Below are 19,552 nucleotides of genomic sequence, written 5' to 3'. Positions count from 1 at the left end.
TTCTAGATGGAGCTGGGGAGTGGGCAAGGGTGAGGGTGCAGGGAGGGAAGGGATGGTGACCATTTGAGCAGAGGGATACAGAGGAAGCCAGCTGGGTGGGTTCTCTATGGCCTGAGCATGGAGGGGCAAGTTCGACCCCTTCCCCCACCAACCCTCAGTGGCCCAATGATTGTGGATCCGTGACCCATGAGATCCCATTGCAGCCTCAGCCCAAGTCTCTTGGCTTTAGGCTCTTATTTTCAACTCATCTTCTTTATCCAGGCTAAAGATGTAAGCAAGGATCCCCAAAGAGATAAGACGGGGCTCTACATAAGGAAGAAGAAATACAGGGACCAGTCTCTAGCTTAGTTAAACAGGGTGAAGTCAATACTGGTCAGCCATGAGCTGTCCTAGTTCCAAGCACTGCTTCTGGAAGGGTAGAACCCAACCAGGAAAGTGGCCACCCAGACATTCTCACCAACAGACCTGCACGGCCCCTGCGAGTCCTCAGGGTCTTCACATCTGTTATGTCATTTGCTCTCTACACACTTCCCATTCTGCAGATGTGGAGACTGAGGACCTGAGAGGTTCAACCACTTGCCCAAAGGGACAGGGCTGGAGAGGAAGGGACAATCCAGAGCCTGAGGGTCTGCAGGGGTGGGGAGTGGGGGACTGATCACTTGAAGGGCAGCATTAGGGCGGGGGGATGGGGCACCCCTTGGGGGAGGGGCACGGAGGAAGAGGGCCATGGGGGCAGAAGCGGCAGGTGCAGACCCACGGCGATTCTTTTACCGGAAGACAAAGTCGGCGCTGTTGATCTCCCTCCCGCAGCGACTGTTCTTCAGGATGCCCCCGTTGCCCACCACCGCACACTTCTTAAACTGGGACCGGTAGTAGGGCATGTCCTGGGGAGACAGGAGCACAGCTGTCAGAGGCAGTGCCACCCCAGCCTTCACCTGGTGCTCTCACCTCCATCCCCATGTCCACCTCTACTCCTCACGGCCCCCTGAGACAGCCTTGTAGGGAATGTGGGAGAAAAGTGGTTATTCCACTTTGCAGATGAGAAGAGAGGTCGAAAGACTTGTTCTCAGTTCCAGAGGCAATTACAAATGAGCTGGAACGGAAGCCCCGTCTCCACGGCCTTGTTCAATAAGCCCTGGGATGCCTTAGGTTCCCAGTAAGAAGAGTACAGGTCATGGCTAGCCCTGCTTGCACTGAAGCCCTCGGTTGTCCCAATTCTGGAAGCTCAGCTTCTTATGACTTCTGGTGTGCCTTTTTTAATGGTTAATGCAGATGTTCCGGGGAATGACAACAGCAGAGATGGGGACAGGGCCACCCAGGACCAGGGCCCTAAATCTGGCCCTCACCGCTTTCAGCTCAGGGTGAGGTGTGGACCCTCTTCTCCTCCACAGGGAGGACACAGGCCTGGGACAGAAAGGTCATATGGACTGGGACAGGTGCCAGGACTTGGCAGCAATAGGGACAAGAGGCTGGGGGTGAGCAAGCAAGGCCACGTCAGGGGAGCAGTGAGAGGCTAGGACTTGGGGTCTCTGCAGAGAACGAGCTCTGAGTGCAGGGGAGCCAGCACTTACCCTGTGTGCTGATGGCATTCGAGAGAGCACCCAGGTGGCCACCTCACAGTGCTTTGTCTTTGTCAACCTTGGCTGGTGGGGTTACCTTGGTCTAGGCCCTGGCTGCCCACAGAGGCTCCCTGGGCATGCTTTCCAGGGGACCACAGGCAAGTTGGCAGGAAAGAGCAAATACTGGCTTGAGAGTTAGGAGACTTGGTTCCACCATGTCCCTATTCTCGGTCATAATCCCCTCCTAGGCAACCCACAGCAGGTGGAGCTGGGCAGCCACACGCACAGGACAGGAGCACAGACTTGGAGTCAAGGGTAGGGTGACCAAACATCCTGGTTTGCCCAGGTCTGGGGGACTTCACCCAGGATGCAGGACTCACATTTGGTCAAAGTGGGAAAGTCTGGGGCAAACCAGGACTGGGCACACTAGTCAAAAGACCGAAGTTTAACGCTGGTTTCCCCCTGTAATGGGCTGACAAGTTTTTTGAGCTCTCAGTGACTCGGTTTTTCCATCTGTAAAATTAGGAATAGTGACATGTGCGTGTCAACGAGAGGGTGTGAAGCAGTTTCTCAAGCTGGCACTATTGACATTTTGGACTAGATCATTCCTTGTCGTTGGGGGCTATCCTATACACTGTAGAATGTTTAGCAGCATCTTTGGCCTCTCCCCACTTGATGCCAAGAGTACGCCTCAGTCATGACAACAAAAATGTCTCCAGACATTGATAAATGTCTGCAAACAGCCCCTGGTTGAGAAGCACTGGTGTAAATGAAAAGCAGATCCAGTGCAGTGCTAGGCCCAGAGGTGTCTCAGCGCAGGGGACCAGGTGGTTACTAGATGGCCCGAAGGTCCCTCCCATCTCTGACACCCAGGAGGCCGCTGGGCATCTCTCCTCCCAGTGCACAGCAGCTGGCTAGCCCTGCACGAGAGCTGTCCCCATCAGCGCCTCAGGCTTCTCATGGGACCAACTGCCAGACGGAGTCTCATGGAAAATCACACCACGATGGGATCCTCAGGAAGCAGGCTACATCTGAAGGAGATGCTGCATCCATCTGTGGAGAATGTCCTTCTTCAGGGCCCATTTTCCCTGGAGGAACAGGCCCCGGGGCCACGACAGGGAGAGCAAGGGTGTCTCACGGCCAGTGGGGGAAACTAGACTGTTTGACTTTTACCACAGAAAGAAAAAAAACCAAAGTCACCCTTGAGAGCTCATCAAAGGCTTTTTCTATTCTGTTTCCCAAACTTCTGTAAATCAAAAACTACCTGGGGTACCTTCTGAAAATATACATTCCTGGGATCTACCCCAGAACCACAGACTCCGAACCTCTGGAATTGGGGTAGGAGACCGAGAAGCTGTACTTTTCACAAAACCAGAGAAACACTCAACTTTAGGGAGATTTGGGAAATACTTCTATGTCATATGCTCTAATTCAGGGGGTGGCAAATTACGGCCCACAGGCCACATCTGACGGGCTGCCTGTTTCTGTACAGCACGCAAGCTAAGAGTGGATTTTATATTTGTACATGCTTGGAAAAAAATCAAAAGAATATTTCGTGACATGTAAAAATTATATAAAATTCAAATTTCAGTGTCTAATAGGAACTAAACTGGGAACAGCCACACTCATTTGTTTATGCGTGTCTAAGGCTGCTTTGTGCTAGAAGGATGAGGGTGAGTAGTTGTGATAGAGACCATATGGCCTGCAGAGCCTAAAATATGTGCTCTCTGGCCTTTCCGGAGTACATTGGCAACCCCAGCTCTAATTCCTTGGTTCTCCGCGGTCCATACCCACAGCCCTCCTTGGACCCATATGTCATATCTGACCTATGTGTACCCACTGGCAGTACCTGCGTGAAATGTAAGTTCACCCTCTGTCACCAGCCTCATGTTCCAGGCCTTGCAATACCTGCCTCGGAGACATGGCTCGTGTCCCATCGTCCTCCAGCACTGTGACGTGGGAGAGCATGTTTGAGAGCTCCCCACCTTCAGCTCCTCCCCAGGATGCCCCAGGATGCCCAGTCTCACCAGCACATTCTGGTGCGAGTACCAGAACACAGGGAAACCCGGGGCTTCGTTTCCTTGGCACTCCCTGGAGAAGCAGGGCAGCCCAGACCCTCAGACTTCATCCAGAAAGACCTGAACGTGCCCCCGCTCAGAATTTCTACACACTGGACCCCCTAAGTCCTGCCCTGGGCCGGCTCTCTCCAGGAGGTGGTTGTGACCACATCCCACGGAGCCTTCCTCCCCTTCAGATGGCAACCATCAGGATCAGCTGAAAATGCAGGCTCCAGGGCTCCTCTCTGAGAGTCTGACGCAGCCACCAGGCCAGAAGTGAGTGCGTGTGCCTGAGCCTCAGTGATCTGAGCAGTTTGCTCATGCGGATCAGTTGCTCTGTGGTCCCTGTGACCAGGAAGCCGCCATGCTGGCCCTGAATGAACAGCCTACCTCCAGACTTCTTATATGTGACAGGAAAAGAATAAACGTCTATTTTCTTTAAGTCTCCGATATTTTAGATTTTCTGTTATAGGCAGCCAAACATATTCCCAGTCTAAAACCCAGTGTTAGAGACAGAGAGATGAGCCCTTGAAGGACATAATAATTGCCCAAGGTCATCCAATACGAGATCAATCTTTCGGTGCCTTGCTTTGTATTGGTTTGTGACTTCTTGTGCACACATTCTTTGCACATGTTTTTGCTCTTGTGCCTCCCTTGGGAGGGGGATAAACGCTTAATCACCCTCCCAGATAGCTTCAGGATGTCCTCTGCAAGCAATGCAATAACCAAAATTTTACAACCACTTTCTTGCCAAAAGCCATTCAAATACTAGCCAGTTGGCATTCACTGTGCTAGAAAGAACCCTAGGAACCCCAGAGGACAGTCTACTGAGCCTAAAAGAATAGCTAACCAGGGCCAGGACACCTGTGTGCAGAGGACACAGCGCAGTGATGCCAAATCCACGGGCATGGCCACAGAGGGCCACACTGGGTCAGCCCCACCGCCCCACCGAGACCGCCCTGCCCAAAGCGGCACCTTGGGAAACATGCGGAAGATCTCCTGGTTGATGTGGTAGATGCCGCTGGTGTCCACCTCGTACTTGAGCTTCGTCCCCAGGGGAGTGTTCTTCTGGGTGGTGAAGAGGAAGGAGGGGGCGTTACAGCACCTGGACAGAGTGGACCTGCAGGGCAGGAGACAGACGGGGAGAGACTGGTGACACCGGGCAGAGCAAAGCCTCTCAACAAGCAGAGGGGTCATGGAACCGAGGCCCCTAGGGGAGACCAGGGAACACCGTCCCCTCCCACTACCCCTAGGCACCCCCACTCCTCTGCTCATGCTGTCCCCTCCCCCTTTGCCCGCCCAATGCCCGGGCCTTTCCTCCTCTGCTGACACTGACCTCTCAGGGTCTAGCCAGGTTTCTCTCCTGAGCTCCCAGCCACCCCAGCCCCACCGATCACACTGGCCTCTGAAGGCCGGGAGCACAGACTGGGTCCCACCCGCTTCATCATCTGCCAACTCCCGCCCTGCCTGAATGAAAGCCCCTTGATGGCAGGGACCATGCCTCTCCTGGTCCCACACAATGTCAGTCACATGCACAAGTCTGTTTAACAAGCAGGTCCCCGCAAATTGTGGGATGAATAGCCCTCATTCAGGCTTTCCTCAGGATCTGCTAAGCATTCTACTACTTCCTGGAAACACGCTGTTTATCCAGCCCCGATGGAAATCCAGCAGGATGCAGAGTTCTTGCTTCGACTCAGCCCCCATGTTAGACTCTGACAGGCATCTACCCTGTCTGACGGGGTCACAAAACCAAGACACAAACGGTCAACAAAAACGTGCAATACTTCAATCATTTAGAAACTGTCTTAGGAATAGTGTAGGGTCAGAAGAAATCGGGATGGTGAGTTGATACTGAATGGCTTCCTACAGAAAGTGGAATCTAGCTTCCAAAAGAAATTTCCAGGAATTCATTATTTAAATCAGTAAAAAGATCCCTGTGGATGTCACTCACGAAAACACTCAAACATGAGCTACAGAAGGGTTAAAGCTCAGATGGTGCAAGCAGGCTTTAAAAAATATCTCCGAGAGAGAATGTGGCCGATGAGGCAGGCTTGGGAGTCAGCCAGGCCAACGAGCCTACTTTTCTCTTCTCTGCAGCTGGGGTTCCACCCAGCAGTGCATTCTCCATGGCGTGCCGGCCAGGCTTGGTGATGGGCTCAGATCCTGGGGACCCAAAGCCATATGCCGTGGCTTCAGAGGACCTGGACTTGACAAAGGATGCAAACTGCCATCCTCTCATGTCAGGGCTTTGTGCCCATGAGGATCCACTTTCTCCAAAAACAGCAGCAGTGGGCTGAGTGCACAGTGGCCTTCTTTCCTCAACATCGTCTCCCAGCACAGTCACATCCAGTGTCCAGGTGGCCCTGGGAGGAATGGAACCTTCTCTGTGAAGCCCAGATGATGACCACTATCAAAGGCTGAAGAGGAGCTTTCTAGAAAGTTCACACCCAAAGTCTGGGATGGAAACTTGGCCTGCCAACTGTGGCAAGAGGACTGAGTTCTAGTTTCTGCTCTGTCCCCACCAGCCATGGGGCTCTGAGCAGGTCTCTTCCCCTCTCTGGGCCTCAGTTTCCTCACCTGTAGAATGCAGGTTTGGCTCCTCCACCTCTGACCCTCTGTAATTCTGTGACTCCAAGTTGCCAAAGCCAGGAAGGTTTTACAAATTATCTTTTATGACTTAATCTCTTACAGGGACCTCACTGGAGAGCTTATTAGCTGGCTGCTGGTCCCAGAAAGTGGTCTTTCCTGTGGATGGTTTCAGAATGTGACTGAGGCTTCCCAGAGGGGAGGCCAGAAGCCCGGCCAGGCAGGGGTCATGGGTCAGCATCACAAATTAGTAACTGGTCCATTTAGCTTTGCTGGTCCAGAAACTCAATCGTGTCAATCCACTGGAGAAAACCCCATTGAGGGAGACTGACTTATACTAGCCAAGCTCACAAGTGACTGATATATAAGCCAGAATGCCAATGTGTCTATTTGTAAGCAGGGAGGTGGCGGAATACTTCAGTTACAGGATTCCTTTCCTGTCACTGGAATACTCCTCCCTGTCTTCTGGCACGCTCTTCCACCCCATCCCACATCACTGCACCAGGTTCTTGAGAACCCGAATTAAGAATCTCATCATTGTTCAATGAACTAGTAATAAGAACAAAGGCAGGCAACCGACTAGCCTTAAAGGTCTTTCCATTTAGAGCTGACCTGATGTCAGCTCCCTTTCCCACACCTGAAACCGCTCCCAACCTCCACCCCCAGCTCCAGAAGGGTCTCCGCAAGCCCAAAGCCTCTCCCCCCGAGAGTGCTCACTGATCCCTGCCAAAGGCTCCCACCCTCATCCCTGTTTTCTCTTGCCACGTCATCTTCCTGTTGCTTCATTATTTCCTTATATACGTGAACCCCACCGATAAGGCCTCTCTCCAGCTCTCGGCCTGGACAATATCCTCTTGCGTCTCACTGACCTCGTCCATGCCGAGTGTCTGTCAGCCTCAGTGCGCTCACGCCCCACGGGCCCCCAGGGGCATCTGCTGCACAGCCCCCACGGTGACACTCCTAAGGGGCGGATTCAGGGCTTCACTTGCCGCACAGATCTTGGACCTCTTCCCGCTCTTCCAGCACTTTGCTCAAGTTCACATTCTACTTTTATGACAGATGGGTCTCTGCAAACTACTGTCAGGCCGTAGGTGGGTTTCCACAGTCTCACAGAGACCTCTGGTTTGGGGCTGCTGGCACCTGCTCTTCAGGGGTCATCACCTTAAACACTCACATTTCTAAAAATGTACTTACTTTGGATGAAAGAGTAAAGAAGATGTGGTATACATATACAACGGAATACTACTCAGCCATAAAGAAGATGAAATCTTGCCATTTGCGACATGGGCGGACCTTGAGGGTGTTACGCTAAGCAAAATCAGTCAGATGGAGAAAGACAAATACTGTATGATCCCCCTCATGTGTGGAAGATAAACAAACAAACACAGAATAGACTGGTGGTTACCAGAGGGGAAGTGTGCAGGGGGAGAGCAAAAGGGGTAAAGGGGCGCATGTCTACGGTGACAGAGGGCAACTAGACTTTTGGTGGTAAACACACGGCAGTCTATACAGAAGTCAAAATATGATGATGTACACCTGAGACTTATATAATGTTATAAACCAATGTGACCTCAACAAAATAAATAAATACATAAAAATAAAAATAAAAACGTAGCACTTAAATCTATTACTCGGTCTCTAGACTCGGCCTGGAATTGCAGCAAACCGGAACAAATGACTAATGAAGAAAATACAAAATCCTTAGTGTGATTTGCTTTTCACAGCCTCCCGGGCAGGATTCCTTCAGGCTGAGAGCTCCCCAGTACATTTAAACTATGACCTGACTTGCCAAAATCCAGTTTACCCACACATTCCCAAGAGCCTACGAATTTCATTAAATAGGGTCTACCTGCACTAAATAATACCATAAACTCAGAGAATTTTAGAGATGGAGAGGACCCTCCGGTTCACCATTAATCAAAAAGAATTTCTGGGCTTCTGCTAGCTGCTTAGCTCTCAAAGACAGGAGAACTTTAACATACAGCTGTTGCTTCTTGGGCAAAAAATAATCTGCAGCAGGGCTCAAACATCCATATAGGCTGCAAGACCCCAAGTGGCCCGAGAAGGAAGGAGAGGGCTGCTGAGTGAGAGCCGCTGCCCCAGTGGTGGGCAGGGGAACGGGGTGAGACCATGCAAGGTGCTCCAGGTGCCTTAACATGCACAGACCTGCAGGAGACCTTGAGTCAATCACTGTTATGAGTCTCAGTCAACCTCAAATGTACTGGAGATGACACCACCAACCTTGCAAGGCTGCTGCAAGGACTAAGGGCGAGAAAGTAGGGGACAGCACCTAGCAGGTGCCACCTCAGCCTGTAGACTGAGCCAACACCTCCCCACGGCCCAGATGCCAAAGCCCAATTGGAACCAGCTCCTGGGAAGATGTGCCTAGGGGCTGGGCCTGGCAGGACAAGGAGGATCTGAAGAGGCGGCAAGAGGAGAACCCCACGAGTAGAAGGGCTGGGAAGGACAGACGCATCGCAGGTACTTGAACTGGTTGGCTTCAGAGATGTTCATCGCCCATTTGCACATCTGGAGGCTCTTCCACCTGTCGAACAGCTCCGACTGCTTCACCCTGTGGGAGGGGAAGACAGAAGAGTGCATGAAAGGCCAAAGGGACTAGGTGTCCTCATTCCCAAACATGCTCCCGTCCTGCTCCCCCATATGCCAAATCCTGGGCTGGTCCTTTGTATTTTCTTATTTTCTATATTCTTGATGCTCTCACACCTGGGGCCTTGCTAATTCCGAGAGATAGCAAACAACTCTTCTGCAAGCACACCTTTCACAGGCAAGCCAACCAATTCAGAGGCCATGCTCTCAACCTCCTTTAACAACTGAGCCACTAGCCCCTGCCCTCCTCATCACACAACTAGGGGCAGTCCCTATGTCCCAGAGCCCTCCAAAATTATTCATCCCAACCAATCCTAAGCCTGTCTGCCCTGCTTTTCCCATTCCTTCCCACAAAAACCATAATAGAAGGCTCTCGCCTGTGCTTTTTTCTCCTCCTGGCCATCCCTGGTGCTTCCCCGTGTGGCCCTGCCTGGCCTGCCATGCCTCCTGTCTCTAGGGATCTGTGAGTATAAGAACTTCTTCCTTCTTGATATCATTTCTGTGTCTGTGCGTCTCACCATATCTGATTAAAACAAATCCCGGGTACCCTTTAAAACATTCTTCCTCGCACGCCCACCGCCAAGGGCCTGCACAGTTCCCCCAGGAGCATCTGTCTATAAAGGGCGTGAGATCACTTCCCTAATGGGCTCATTGCAAGGGCACACCCTTCTCTGCTGCTAAAATGACAATTTCATATAGTTTAACCAAATTTTCTTTTGAAAAAGGGAGAACTCACAGTCACATATATTTGGAGAAAGCTGGGTTTAATAAAGTTAAGTGTTTTTCTTTACTGCAGAATTTCTCAGATCCTTTAGTATGTTCTCATATATTGTGAATTTCCAAGAAAGGATATCATATGCGTCATTTCCCAAAGGTATTGGATCATGGAACCCTTTCTCCATTGAATAGTTCATCAGACTGGGGTTCCTCGGAAACACAGGGAAATGCTGGACAGATCAGAATTTCCTTAAAGGACAGCCATGACTTCTCTCTCTTGACCACCCACAGTCCCCACCCCAGGGCCCAGCATTCTGTAACTGTGTAGGGTCACCTAGCTGTGGACCAGTTCAGAAGCTGGCTGGTCTTGGGCGCTGGGGCAGAGAGCAGCCCTTTAAAGAAGGTCATGAATGGGGAAGTGACCAGCCCCCAGGAGCTGAGCGTTATCAAAAACTATTATAACAATGGTTCTTACTCTGGATCCACTGAAGGGCTTAAGGGAACCCATGACTCTCAGAATTACAGGCAAAATCTCAAGTCTATCCACCCATGTGCACATCTTGGGGAGAATCTGAAGTTTTCATCAACTTCCCAAAGGCCTCCATGCTTCCAAAAAAAAGGTAAATACTCACTTAACTGTAAGGTAAAAACTAGGTTCATTCTGCAGAGCTGAGTCCCTGTGTTTAATTGGAGGGGAAAATAGTTGTTCCCAAACAGGGCAAGCCTCACCTCTGGAGGGAACACAGGACTGGTGTGGGAGGGCTGATTGCAGGAAGAGTCATACAGGACAGCGACTAAGTACATAGATTTTGGAAGCAGAGGGGAACTTGGGCCTTAGACCCAGTTCAGACACCTCCTAACTATGGGACCTGCTTGGCAGCTTTAAAGAGCTGGAAGGAGCCCTCCTCTCATCCTCACCCTTCCTCCTGGCTTTCCCAAACCTCCCACAGCAGCTCTCACCTCTCGAGCTCCCGTCACATGGGAGGAGAGGTGGCGTTCCACAGCAGGGCCCAGCTAACCCACCCCTTCCCTCCTCTGTTCCCTGCAACCCACAGGCCCCTGGAGCAGCACCCCACATGGCCAATGCTCAAACACCTCCTGGAAACACAGCCCTGGTAATACTGCAGGCCGGGCCCCAAGTTCGACTGTTACCAGTGTCTGGGTCACACACTGGACCAAGTTCGGGGCCTGGACACCCAGCGTTGAACCCTGGCTCCAGCCCCAACTTGCAATGTGACCTTGAACAAGTCATTTAATCTCTCTGAGATCAGCTGCTTTATCTGTAAGATGGATACAATAACCTCTGCCTGCCAATCCCAAAGGTTGTCAGAAAGATCCAAAGAGATAGTATGTGTAAAAATATTTTACATTTTATAAATAGCTCTACAAATGCAGAGATCATCTTTAAAGATGAAGGGTTGACCCCAGACACTTATCTCCTTTCTCCCAAGATACCACTAACATTCCAGAAGAGGAATAAAAAAGGTATAAACCTACCAGCTGAAGAGAATGATGGGGGTGGGGGGGTCTCAGTGGAAGAGAGATTTCAACAAGTGTGTGGAAGGAGGGGGAGTGACAGAAGGAGGGATGACACGGCCCAGAGATAGAGCCGATCTGCATGGAAAATGTTAAAGGGGGGGTGGAGGGTGGGGAAGGGACCTGGTGCTGAAAATGAGGATCAGTTTCAAGTCCATATCCAGTAGGGTCGAGCCCACCCCTTGAGCCAAATATATAAGCAGCCAAATATTTAACGTCCAGCAGAGGGAGAAGAAGGATTGAGTGAGACCTTCAGTTCTTCCTGCCTAAAACAATTATCATCCCCAGTGAAAAGATCTGGGCATTCTAGCAGAAAAAGGGCCAGCAGCATGTTGAACAACCACTCTCAAGGAAGGCCTGCAGGCAGAGAGTTTCTATCAGCTTCGTATTGTTTAAATTTAAATAGATAGGATAGATAATCAAGGATCACCTGGCCAACCTGAAGGAAACAGACCAGGATAAACCATCAGACAAAATGACCACAGAGAAAACTACTGGAGGAACAAAATAGAACTTGAAAATATTCTACTTAGTGACCCCAGAGATAGTCAAGAAGCCATGACATCCTTAAAATAAGAAGAGACTGCTCTGAGAACAAAGAAAGAGCTCTGGGGGCAGGGGGGAAGTTCATGAGGAGCTGGAAGATAAAGTTAAGGAATTTTCTCAAAGAGTAGAAGCAAAGGACAAAGAAAGAGAAAAGATGAGACTAAAAGATATGAGTGCTAGAGGAGCGATCCAGCAGATCCAGTATACAACTCTTAAATGTACTAGAAAGAGAAGTTGAGAAAAATGGAGAGGAGGAAGTATAAAGAAATGCAAGAGTGAGTTCAAGACTTTGAACATGAGCCCCAGATTGAGAGGTCCTGAGGCACACCAGGGGGACATTTCAGAACTGTCATGATCTGAAAAGACTGCAGAAAGACAAAAACAGGTCACATCTAAGGAACAAGTAGAATCCTACTCATATAGCCCTGGACGCTAGAAGATGATGCAGAAGGTATTCAGCATTCCAGGGGAAAATGATTTTCACTTAAAACACCAACCCCACCAAACCAACAAACAAGTATAAGGGAAGAATTCAGTCATTTAGACACAGAAGGACTCAAAATCTTATCTCCTACCCATCATTTTGGGGGAATTTACTTGAAGATAGGTGGAAGCAAAATGAAGGAGTAAACCAAAAAAGAAGCAGCTATGGGTTCTAGCAGAGGTGAATCTGACCTAAGGAGCAGAGACGGAGGGCCAGGAAACGGCATGCGACCCACCGAGATGGCAGCCTGTCCAGGTTGGAGCAAGAGGATGACGGGAAACTCGTGGGGGAAATGCCTGGTCGACGGGGACGCAGGAAAAAAAATAGGACATCATAGAGATAAAGTTTAATGAGAAAAAGATGTCTAGAAGCTCCAGAAAACAAAATTACAAGAAAGGAGATGGAATCATTATTTTCTGATCTTCAAATTTTAGAGTAACCTATAGAGAAAACCCAAGAAAGACTTGCTATGCTTACAAATAGAATAATGCAAATGTTATCAGCCTTGACGTTTTAGAAGTAAACTCATGGATCACTGAAGCCAGAAGCTGGAACTAAAAGGTTGGAGTAATTTTAATAGCCTCATTTTACAAACCACAGGGTCAAGAGATACTGCCCATATTTGGCAGAACAAGACATAGGTTACTCAGGCAATCTATAGATACAGCCACTGAAAATAGCAATACCCCTCAACCGGGAAAAGTAGGGAGGGGAATGGCTATGGTAGAGGGAGTTGAATCCTCACTCGCAAAAGCAGAATGTCGGTGAACACTGTGTGAAAGCGGGAAGTCTAGAAACAGCAGCATGTGTGTGCTACTGAGATGTATGGAGGTACTCACCAGAGGAAACAGCTAATAGTTGAAAGGAGCAGGGCTGGGGGAGAAGGTGTGGGCAGGCGACTACTGCTTTTTATTAACGTCAGGGATACGTTCTGAGAAATGCATTGTTAAGCGATTTCATCATTGTGCGAACATCATAGTGCGCACTTACACAAACCTAGATGCTGTAGCCTACTACACACTAGGCTCTATGGTACTTATCTTATACGACCACCTTGGTATATGCCGTCCACCGTTGACTGAAACGTCATTATGTGGTGTTTGACTATATCATAAGCTTTTGTGGTCTACTTGATTTTTCTAGCCATGTGCAAGAGATGGTAACAAATTACCCTTCTTCTTTCTCCTTTTTCTTCCGTGGCCTCCTGTTTCCACCCAGGTCTCATCCACTTCCTCCATCCATTCATTCATTTAACAAAAGCATCCTGAAACTGTGCAGGGTGAGACTCTGGGACTCAGAGATGCCCGGGAATGAAGGGGCCTCCCAGCCTGGTGAGCACAGCCCAGCCGGCCTGGAGCCCAGCCTCTCTCCTAGTCTCAATGCCAGGCGCGGTGCATGGTTCTCTGCCCCAGAAAGACGGGGAAGGGATGGCAGGAGAGGCCCCAGGTGTGAGCACAGGTAGCAAGTGGGTTAAAAATAGAGGCTCTAGAATGATTAAAATTAAGCATAAATAAATTTGTTAAGCATTAGTGACAATGCCTTTTCATAACAAATCATCATAGAGTAATTCCTCATGTATCTGACATTGTCAGAGAAGGAGGCTTTTTCCATGTGGGCATTTTCTGCCCGACCGATCTTTACCACTGATTTGAGCATTTTGGATCAGAATCATTCCCAGATGAATAACACACCTCCCTATGTCCTCAGACAGAATGCCAGCTGACATCCGTGAGCCTGAAGGGCCTTGGGGCACATCCGTCCAGCCCCCTCCATTCACAGATGGGGATTTAACCTTTTCCTGATGACAGAGTCTCCAGCATGAGCACTGCTCACAGCTCTGGGCCGGAGCACAGCAAAGTCCACAGATGCCCAGGTGGTGTCAGAACCACTCAGATCAGAGGCCGGCCTCTGGGCTCTCTGATTTCAGCCCTGGAGGACCGAATGACCCTCAGCTTGAGGACTCACAAAAAAGGCACTGGGCTCGCCACTCCCGATGACCCACTAGGTTCACATGCCGATGCCCCGTAAGCAGGTCCAGCTTTTCCTCTCCTCTCAGACCCCCAACACCACCACTGCCCAGACTCCCATGGCCTGGGGACCACAGGGAGGGCCAGTGCCATGGAAGAGACAGGGTGGTGCAAGGCCCAGAAGTCACCAGCTGGAATGGTTACTCAGCTCAGGAGACCAGAGGGGCTGCCTGAAAGGCAGAGATGAGAACTAAAGACAAACATGCAGATGACCAAATGCCACCAACACGAGTGGGACAAGGGACAAAGGGTGGGCACAGATCATGGGGAAATATGAGGTTCTCCATCCCACCCCGCAATGTTTGTGATTAGGGCCCAGGTAATTTCTAACTTCATCCCTAAATGGAAGCTGTGATAGGGACTATTATGGGCTGAACTGTGGGTCCCTCAACATTCATAGGTTGAAGTCCTAACCCCCAATATCTCAGAAGGTGACTGTATTTGGAGAGAAGGTCTTTAAGGAGGTAGTCAAGATAAAATGACATCCTTAGAAGGGCTCTAATCCAATATGACTGATATCCTTATAACAAGAGGAAATTAGGACACAGTCAGGTGCAGAAGGAAGTCCGCATGAAGGCAGATGGAGAAGGCAGCCGTCTGCAAGGCAAGGAGAGAGGCCTCAGGAGAAACCAACCTGCCGACTCCTTCATCTCAGACTGCCAGCCTCTGGAACTCTGAGAAAATAAAGTTCTGTTGTGTAAGTCCCCAGTCTGTGGTCCTCTGTCATGGCAGCCCTAGCAAACTAGCACAGGGACTAACACTGACATACAGAAAACACATGCGTGGAGGTACGGGCAGGTACAAAGAAGGATGCCTCGTTTATGGCATCGCTCAGATCTTCCTGTCTAGACCTGGAAGTAACCATGGAGAAGCTATGTGCATTTTATAATTTAAAAAACTCTAAGGTATATGCTCAACGAGCATGCTCCGGCTTTCCACAGTGACACATGTAAGGGCCTGAGATCTTTGAATCCTGAGAAAAGATCAAGGCTGTCTGCTTATGAGCTTATGAATCTGGCTCCTGCCTGAGGTCCAGGTGGCCATCTTCATCACTAAGTCATAACTCCTCAGCGGAGTGTATGAAACTCCTGTCGCGTCACACCCTCCCACCACCACCCGCTTACAGCCCACCCACAGGTCCCCAGTGCCCTCAGATAAAGATAAAATCTATGGCCTGTCTGCACTGCAAGCCCACCACGTCTGGCCCTTGCCTGTCCCTCTAGCAACATGGCTTCTGTGTCCCTTTTCACGCTGGCATTCAAGCTGCCCTGGCCCTCAGAGCCTGGACACAGCAGGCTCCCCCCTGGCTCAGGGCCTTTGCACAAACTGTTCCCTCAGTCTGGGATCCTCCTAGCCTAGTTAACTCCTACGGCCCTTCAGATGGAGCTCCAGCATCCCTTCCTCAGAGGAGCCGTGCCTGACAACCCCTCCCCACCCCAGCCCTCGCGAAGGTCCCTGTCATCCCCTTGTCTCCACAGGGTGACTGGTTATTACTGTCCACCTCCCGCGCTGGGCTGTAAGCTCCACGAGGGCTGAACGACGGTGTGTGCTCAGCCAGGGTTGGGCGGGGTTGGCGGGAGGGTGCGCTGTCCCACGTGTTTATCTCCAGACAACGTACAGAGACCCTGGGTCAGGACAGGGACCCCAAACAACGCAGCTAACCCTAGCTGGACATAGGTCTTATCCTTAGGGCTGTCCTGCAGCTGCTAAGCTTACAGATCTGAATGACAGCCCAGCAAAACTGCCGCTGCTGGTTCCAGAAAGGAAAGAACAGAGAAGGAAGGAGGGGAGGGAGGCATATCAGTATTTATTGAGCACCTGTTGTGCGTGCTGGTATGGATGTAGACTAGTGGGCTATCCGCTTTCACATACGCTATTGGAGCTAGTCTTTATGGCAACACTTAAAAGCTAGGTAATAGTGCCCCCATTTTTATAAAAAAGGAAAGGCTCAGAGAGGTTAAGTAATTAGGACAAAGATACAGAGCTGGTAAAGCCCAGAGTCAGCTGCGGATCCCAGGTCTGCCTGACTCCAAGGCCCACACTACCTGGAAATCATGCCAAATGTCTAAAGGAGCAACGGCTCCTGCCTGTGGGCCATGGACAGTGGTCCCAGGATCATGTCAGGGGCCCATGGACCCACGTGAGCACCCAAAACGGCCCGACCCTGAATAAGCTCTATTTCTTCCACATCTAGATATAACTGTTTTCAAATAAACACACGTTTTGTCATGATTAATACAACACAAATTCCTCTGAATGGGTTTCCTGAATTCCTGCCAGTCCTGTGAGGGAGGGAAAGCTGGGGTAGGCGCACACACAGCACGTAATGCACTCTTCCTCCCACAGACTGTAAAAGAGCCATAGGTGATATGATGCTGAGTGGGGAGGGGTGAGCACAGTGCTATTTGTGCAAAAAAAAAAAAAAAAATGGGGCCAGGCCCAGGGCATAGTGGTTAAGTTCTTGTGCTCTGCTTTGCTGGGCCCACATTCGTGGGTTCAGATCCCGGGTGTAGACCTACACCCATCAGCCACGCTGTGGCAGCAATCCACATACAAAATAGAGGAAGACTGGCATAGATGTTAGCTCAGGGCTAATTTTCCTTAAGCAAAAAAAGAGGAGGATTGGCAACTGACGTTAGCTCAGGGCGAATCTTCCTCAGCAAAAAAAAAAAAAAGTAAGGAATAGCCATACAAGGGTGCTGGCTTACGCATGGAGTCTCTGGAAGGATGCACGAGGATAGATCAGCTGCCTCTGAGGAGAAGTTGGGGGCTGTGGGAGGGGAATTTTCACTGTACACTTTTTTGTACCACTTGAATGTTGTATCATTTAAATAATTTACAAATTTTTAATGAATAACATTTTTAAAAGCGCATAGCAAGAGGACAGCGCTTAACCCTCAGCTGAAGTACTAAATTTCAGGTGAGATGCTCCTGTGCCCTCTTGGATTTCTGTACAAGAGGAACCCAGTGATGACTATCGCAGAGACTGGTAATTGAGCTGGGGGCTGAAATGCCCAGTCAGCAGAGGGGACCTTGCAAATCTGGCCCTTTTTCATAAAACACGCACAATCATCCTGCTCCAGCCCTCCAGGGCTTTCCAAATGCCAGGGCCCCAGGGGAAGCAGACCTAATTCTTGCTCTATCAGGATCCACCACGCTTTCCGTTTCCTTCTGCCCTGCCCCACCGGGTCCCCGCCCTGCCCAAGAGGACATGCACCACTGTGCATCCAGCCCCCAGCACCCACCCCAGCCACACTCACATGGACAGCACCTTCACTTCCAGGATTTCGTGCCTCAGCTCCAGGCATCTTGTGGAGTTGTATTCAAAGGGGCCCTCGTAAAAATCAAAGTACCTGGGAATCAACAGGGACAGAGGTTACTAGGCAGAGAAGCTGGCCGGACTTTCGGGAGCCTGCGAGGGCCCTTTGGAGGATCTGTTCTGGTCAAGTTAATAGAGCAAACCAGCCCTACCCCAGCAGATGACCTGGTGGGGGCTCTGGGACCGCTGTGGCCCTCTGGCTCCATCACTGGGGGCCACTTACCCACAGCACCCCACTACCCTGGGAGTGTAAGCCTTTACGGGGTGTGAACCATTTCAGCAAATCATGACATTCAGAAGAGGTCTGGTTCCAAGTTGGCGGCCGCGAAGGAGAGGGAAGGAGGAGGACCCCCCCCCCCCCACCTCCGTGCACGTTCCGGCTCTCGCTCTTCCCATGATCAGAGTCACCGAGGAGGCCGCCCTGGGAGTCGGGCAGTGGGGCGGCTGCCTTCAGCCGGTCCTGCCCTCTCCTGCCCTCTCCTCCTATCTCCTCCTCTTGGGAAAGCATCACACAGTGACAGCCACAAGCATAGCTGAGATTTCTACCGCTTCTCCTTCTGTACAAGCATTTCCATTTCCATTAGCTCCCCGGATCCTCATGCTCGCGCTGTGACTAGGTGAGACTGACATTTCCTTTGCCCCATTTGGCAGCTGAGAAAACTCAGGCTAAACTGATGGAGCTCCAGGTCACACTGTCAATGTAGGGCAGGGCCGGCTCGGTCCAGGTCCCGCTGCAGAGGAGCCCAAGCCCTTTCCCACTTCAGGGTCACTTCTGCAGCTCCATGCAGAATAACAATACCAATTTCAGCCAACGCTTGCTGAGCCCTCACCACGGGCGAAGCACTTGGCGTGGATGCCTTCACTTTTAATCTTTATAACCAGCCTACAAGGAAAGTGATCGTCATCGGCACCAGAACAGGTCCGGGAGTTAACTCACTTGCCCAGAGCCATACAGATGGCAGGTGGCAGAGCTGGGACGTGAACCTGCACATTGACTCAAGGCTGCTCTTGTCCACTCACTTACAAGAACAGCTGGCCTCCCACAGCCACATCTGACAGTTCGTACCAGCCCGGGGAAGGAGGAGCATCCGCCTGACTGGGAGGGTGGGTGGAGGGCTCCCTCAGACATAAAACACAGCAGTTCACGGCTGGGCTTGGGCACAGAGGCAGCGGGGGGCTTCCCAGGGCAGGAGCCAGGGGCACCCTCTCCTCACAGCCTCATTTTCTGGAGCTTGTTCGAAAGAGCCTGGGGCACACGAAGCTGGGAGGGTTGGATCCCACGACAGCCTCAACACCAGAGAATCAAGAAGCCTGCAGAGTCAAACCACCCCAAACTTGGGGTCATTGGCCTCGCGACAGATAGCCCTGGAGAATCTGAAGGGGGAGTGGCACCCTGCGAGTCATGACCAAGGATTCAAAATAAAGTCATTCCTCAAGCATTTCCCAGAAACCTTCCCCCAACGCGGTAGCAGCCCCTTCCCGTGAATTCTCACATGCCTGCCTTCGTGTACAAACTCAAGTATGTGCTGCTTTAGAAACACAAAGACATTTTACCCAATAAATTGGCTGCTGTTAAAATATTTGTATTTTAAATAAACTTTTAAATTTCATGTTTAATACTTTTTAAAATATTTTATTTATAAATATTTATTCTTAATAATTTTAACATAACATAATAGCTAATCTTTAAAGTATTGTAATTATATATTTAGGTAATTTGAAATAATATTTCAAAATATTAAAACATTTTATACAAGTTGGCTCCTATTTACAAAATAAGTTGGCTCCTTGTTCTTGTGTCACAAAAGAATTGAAATGGAGTTAATAAGAACTAGGCATTGAAGATCCCCAAAATATCACTGTCACCTTTTTCCCTATTCCCCTTGTGCTTTGGAACGCCTTTCTCTGTCTTTTTCACCTGGCAAACTCCTATTTGATCCTTCAGTACCTAGCTCAAATGCCTTCACTTCTGGGAAGTCTTCTCTGACCCCAACCTCAAGAGTCCCTCTGTACACTAGGTCTTAATTAGAGCAAATAATATTGCATTATAACAGTCTGTTTATATACCTGTCTCCCCTTCTAAACTGTGAGTATCTCAAACACAGCCTCTCTCC

The 19,552-nt window shown here is 50.2% G+C and overlaps 1 protein-coding gene across 2 annotated transcripts in view; it reads right to left on the bottom strand.

Moving 5' to 3' along the window:
- ST8SIA5 (ST8 alpha-N-acetyl-neuraminide alpha-2,8-sialyltransferase 5) overlaps nt 1–19,552 on the bottom strand; it is a 65,228-nt gene that overhangs the window by 7,447 nt on the left and 38,229 nt on the right. For both annotated transcript variants that reach the window (XM_046672235.1, XM_046672236.1), the window contains 4 exons: nt 17,380–17,472; nt 8,688–8,774; nt 4,592–4,736; nt 772–884 (listed from right to left, as the gene is read on the bottom strand). In XM_046672235.1, the coding sequence (XP_046528191.1) occupies nt 772–884; nt 4,592–4,736; nt 8,688–8,774; nt 17,380–17,472 (438 nt within the window). The remainder of the gene's footprint in view (nt 1–771; nt 885–4,591; nt 4,737–8,687; nt 8,775–17,379; nt 17,473–19,552) is intronic.

Source organism: Equus quagga, chromosome 9, assembly GCF_021613505.1.
Source record: "Equus quagga isolate Etosha38 chromosome 9, UCLA_HA_Equagga_1.0, whole genome shotgun sequence".
Taxonomy (NCBI): Eukaryota; Metazoa; Chordata; class Mammalia; order Perissodactyla; family Equidae; genus Equus; species Equus quagga.
The sequence above is the reverse complement of the archived record's forward strand: the minus strand, read 5'-3'. Positions and strand labels throughout refer to the sequence as shown.